This window comes from Solanum pennellii, chromosome 1 (assembly GCF_001406875.1).
Source record: "Solanum pennellii chromosome 1, SPENNV200".
Lineage (NCBI taxonomy): Eukaryota > Viridiplantae > Streptophyta > Magnoliopsida > Solanales > Solanaceae > Solanum > Solanum pennellii.
This window is the reverse complement of record NC_028637.1, coordinates 21,140,062-21,145,180: the sequence shown is the minus strand read 5'-3', so window position 1 is coordinate 21,145,180 and position 5,119 is coordinate 21,140,062. Positions and strand designations below refer to the sequence as shown.

At 44.2% G+C, this 5,119-nt stretch overlaps 1 protein-coding gene across 1 annotated transcript; it reads right to left on the bottom strand.

Annotated features, from left to right (window-relative positions):
* Positions 1 to 1,461: 1,461 nt before the first annotated feature.
* LOC107018488 lies at positions 1,462 to 4,294 on the bottom strand. Its single transcript, XM_027913030.1, has 2 exons — positions 1,745 to 4,294; positions 1,462 to 1,472 (listed from the first exon to the last, which is right to left on the bottom strand). Exons 1-2 carry the CDS (start codon positions 3,948 to 3,950, stop codon positions 1,462 to 1,464), a joined length of 2,217 nt encoding a protein of 738 aa, XP_027768831.1. The 5' UTR covers positions 3,951 to 4,294.
* Positions 4,295 to 5,119: the final 825 nt, after the last annotated feature.

Sequence of the window (5,119 nt, the reverse complement as noted above, 5' to 3'; positions counted from 1 at the left end):
GCAATGCGCTCCCACTTCCACTCAGGTATGGGCATCCTCTGAGTTACACCTCCAGGCTTTTGGTGTTCATACTTCACTTGCTGACAATTCAAACATCGAGATACAAAATCTACTATGTCCCTCTTCATACAACACCACCAATAGTGTTGCTTCAAGTCACGATACATCTTAGTAGCCCGCGGATGAATAGAGTACCTCGAACTATGAGCCTCCTCCATGATCAATCTAGTCAAATCACCTGTACGAGGAACACATATGCGAACTTTAATCCTCAAAACTCCCTCACTATCAAGAATTGCAGCCTTGGCTTCTCCTTTTAAAACCTTGTCCCTAATCTTACATAAATCATCATCATCAAACTGTTGAGCCCGAATCTGCTCCAACAAGGATGACCTAGCCTCCATATAAGCCAACACCTTACCAGATTCTGAAATATCAAGTCTCACAAAGCTATTGGCCAGGGATTGGACATCCCTAGCTAAGGGACGCTCGCCAACCTGTAACATGGCTAGGCTACCCATACTTACCGCCTTCCGACTCAAGGCATCTGCTACAACATTTGCTTTGCCTGGGTGATAAAGAATAGTCATATCGTAGTCTTTGAGCAACTCCAACCATCTACTCTGCCTCAAATTTAGATCCCTCTGATTGAATATATACTCGAGACTACGATGATCCGTGAACACCTCACAATGCATACCATAAAGATAATGCCTCCAAATCTTTAATGCAAACACCACAGCCGCCAACTCTAAATCATGAATAGGGTAGTTCTTCTCATGAACCTTTAACTGCCTCGAAGCATAAGCGATCACCCTTCCCTTCTGCATCAACACACAACCAAGAACAATCCGAGAAGCATCACAATATACGACAAAACCCTCTCCCTCCACGGGTAGGGTCAAAATCGGAGCAGTAGTCAATAAAGTCTTGAGCTTTTGGAAACTAACCTCACATTCGTCAGACCACTGAAAAGTCACCTCCTTTTGTGTCAATCTAGTTAATGGAGATGCAATGGATGAGAAACCCTCAACAAACCGTCGATAATAACCTGCAAGGCCCAAGAAACTCCGAATCTCAGTAACTGAAGTAGGTCTGATCCAATCTTTAACCGCCTGAATCTTCTTAGGATCCACCATGATACACTCCTTGGACACTACATGTCCCAAGAATGCTACCGAACTAAGCCAAAACTCACACTTTGAAAACTTTGCATAAAGCTTCTTCTCCTTTAGAATCCCAAGAACAATCCTCAAATGATGCCCATGCTCCTCCTTAGTGCGTGAGTATATAAATATATCATCTATGAAGACAATAACAAAGGAATCTAAATACGGTCTGAACACTCCATTCATCAAGTCCATAAAAACTGCTGGGGCATTAGTCAGTCCGAAAGACATCACCAAAAACTCGTAATGACCATAACGTCTTCGAAAAGTCGTCTTAGGGATATCCTCCGCCCTAACCTTCAGCTGATGATAGCCAGATCTCAAGTCAATTTTGGAGAAAACTGAAGCACCCTGCAACTGATCAAATAAATCATCAATACGAGGTATCGGATACTTATTTTTTATGGTTACCTTGTTCAACTTCCGATAGTCAATACACATACGCATAGATCCATCTTTCTTCTTCACAAATAACACTGGAGCACCCCAAGGAGATACACTTGGTCTAATAAAACCTTTGCTCAACAAATCCTGCAACTGCTCCTTCAACTCTTTCAATTCAGCCGGTGCCATACGATAAGGAGGAATGGAAATAGGCCGAGTGCCTGGCTCCACATCAATACAAAAATCAATATCACGATCTGGTGGAAGACCTGGCAAATCGGTCGGAAATACTTCTGAAAATTCACTCACTACTGGAATAGACTCAAGCATAGGAGTCTCAATACTAGTATCTCGAATGTGGGCCAAGTACGCCAAACATCCTCTCTGTACCAACTGACGAGCCTTAAGGAATGATATCACACCCTTAGAAGGATGACTAAGAGTACCTCTCCATTCTACTATAGGAATTCCAGGCATAGCTAAAGTGATGGTCTTGGCATGACAATTTAAAATTGCGTGGTAAGAAGATAACCAATCCATACCAAGAATCACATCAAAATCTATCATATCTAAGACCTTTAAATCTGCATGAGTGTCATACCCCATCAAAGTAACAGTACATAAACGATACACCTGATCTACAACTACAGAATCCCCGACAGGAGTAGAAACACGTATCGGCAAATCAAGAGACTCACACAATATATCCAGACTAGGAGCAAAATATGTGGACACATAAGAATAAGTAGAGCCTGGATCAAATAATACAGTAGCTGGTCGATGACAAACCGGAATAATACCTGTGATAACAGCATCTGAGGCTTCAGCCTCTGGCCTACCTGGAAAAGCATAACAGTGAGAACGACCTCCATCAGATTGTGAACCTCCACGACCACCACCTCGACCAGAAGGAGAACCACCTCTACCTGAATGAGAACCACCTCTACCATTCTGTGCACCACCCCTAGCTGGAGGTTGTGCAGCCCTGGAAGTCGAAGCCTGAGAACCCTGATGTAAGCCACCACGTCTGGTCCTAGGGCAGTCTCTCACAAAGTGTCCCATATCACCACACTCAAAGCAACCCCTACGAGACGCAGGCTGATGAGAGGAACCTGAATGACCAGAATGCCCTCCACGAACTACAGGTCTAGAAGATGAACCCTGCGAAGTATGTACCGAGCTCGAAGAGTTATGCCCAGCGTAACCAGCCTCAGACGCTGGTATAGCAGCATGAATGGGTCTGCTGGACTGAGGGTGATAACCTCTGCCCAAGTAACCCCGACTCCTAGGCGGAGCACCACCATAATCACCTGAATAACGAGTCCTCTTGCCCTCTCGCTGCTCAAATCCCTCACGTCGAATCATCTCCAACTCCTTAGCAGCATCTACCACTTTCTGGAATGGAACACCAGAAGCAGCAACCTGAGAAACTCCTAGACGAATTGGAATAATCAGCCCCTTAACAAACCTCCTCACTCTCTCAGCCTCTGTGGGAAGTATCATCGAAGCATGCCTAGCCAAGGCATGAAATTTACCCTCATACTCTGCAACTGACATACCATTTTGCTGCAAACCCTCAAACTCGGCCCTCTTGCGCTCCCTCTCACTGCGTGGAACAAATTTGGATAGAAATACCTGAGTAAACTCAGTCCAGGATAGTGGATGAGATCCAGCTGGCCTACTACTAATATAATCCCTCCACCACTGCTTAGCAGAGCCAGTCATCTGAAACGCTGTGTAGTCAACTCCATGAGACTCCACTAATCCAAGATTATGCAACCTCTCATGACAACTAACTATAAACTCATATGCATCCTCAGCTAAGTCACCAGTATAAGTAGGAGGATTCATTAGTCTGAACCTCCCAAACATCTTTTGCTCATCAATAGTCATAGAAGGCCTGTTCACCAAATGTGATGTCATATCTGGAAACTCCATACTATCCAAACGAGGAGCTACAGCGGCAGCTGGCTGAGTCCTGGGAGTCTGAGAATCTGGAGCAACTATCGGATCTGGAGTTTGACCTCCAACACGGGTCTGTGAGCCATCAGAAGTGACAGGCAAAGCTCCTGCCTGGGCCATCCCCTCTAGGATTCCTAACATACGAGCCAAGGTATCTTGAAGCACTGGGGGGACAATAGTACTGGGTGGAGCCTGAGCTGGCCCATTTCCCTCGACACGATCTTGCACATCCCCATGAATAACCTCTGCATCAGGAGGTACAGTCCTATCACGACCCTGGGTAGCTACTGGTACTTGAACATCCACAGGTGCTGCAACACGGCCCCTACCCCGACCTCGAGCTCGTCTCCTACCTCTACCTCGGACAGTGTTCCCAGAAGCAGGCGCAGGAATAGGATCCTGACCACCACTTGCCGATGTACGATTCCTCGCCATCTGAGAGAGAATGAGATATCAAGATTAGAATTTCTACAAGGTCAAGTGTGCACGATAATGAATAAAAGAACAGAATATTTCCTAAATGTCCTATAGCCTCTCGAAGATAGGTATGGACGTCTTCATACCGATCCGCAAGACTCTACTAGACATTGCTCTTGTACTCTTGAGACCGATGAACCTAGGGCTCTGATACCAAATTTGTCACGACCCAAATTTTCAAGTCGTGATGGCACCTATGTTCCCAACCAATAGGTAAGCCAACCCAACATATTAACCCAACTAAACCAACAAATGAGTAAAAAGACTAACACTTAGCAAAAATCTCCAACATTGAGTTCCTTATAAGTACGAAATGCGGAAGCTAAAATATATCACCCCAAGAATTTGTGTCTTAAGTACAAGAGCTTCTAAAATTCGATGCAAGTCTGAAACTAAATGACAAATCTAACATAAGGGATATCCTGTTTGAATACTAATAACAGAATAAATAAAAGATAGAGGGAGGTGTGGGCCACGAAACAGCCAAGCAGCTCACCACAACTCCAAGCTCGGACTCAATTTGCTCCACGAGATGTGCTTCTACTCGGAATCGAATCTGCACCACAAAGAGTGCAACAAGCGTAGTATGAGTACGAAACCACGTGTACCCAGTATGTCTCATTGACCGACAACGAAGAAGTAGTGACGGGAGTTTATACAAAAAGAATAAATTCGTAAATTATATAAGTATATATATATATATATATTAAACTCACTATTTAGGTTTCATCAATAAAGGTAATCAAACATCAAGTATTTTCCAAACACCAAACAAAACACATAATCATCAAAATAAATGATGTGATGAAATGCAATGCAATATAACACCATGTAATGAATTGTCTCAGAATACCCAGTACACACTCAACCGTATATACATGATACTCCTCGGAAATACATCGAGAGTTCATGACCCATGGGGGACTCGCGAGGTCCATATACCGACACGGACGATCTCCACGTGTCTGTGCGGACGATCTCAACGCACTATCATAATATCAAACAATTTTCGCACGGACGGTCTCCACGTGCCCAAATTACAATCTTAACATCTCACCATCCCCAGCACGGACGATCTCCACGTGCCCAACTTATACTCAATCTCATGTCTATGCATGTACACAATA

What these genes read in the sequence shown, in the direction of transcription:
- LOC107018488 (XM_027913030.1), bottom strand. Translation starts at nt 3,950, where the DNA reads ATGGCGAGGAATCGTACATCGGCAAGTGGTGGTCAGGATCCTATTCCT.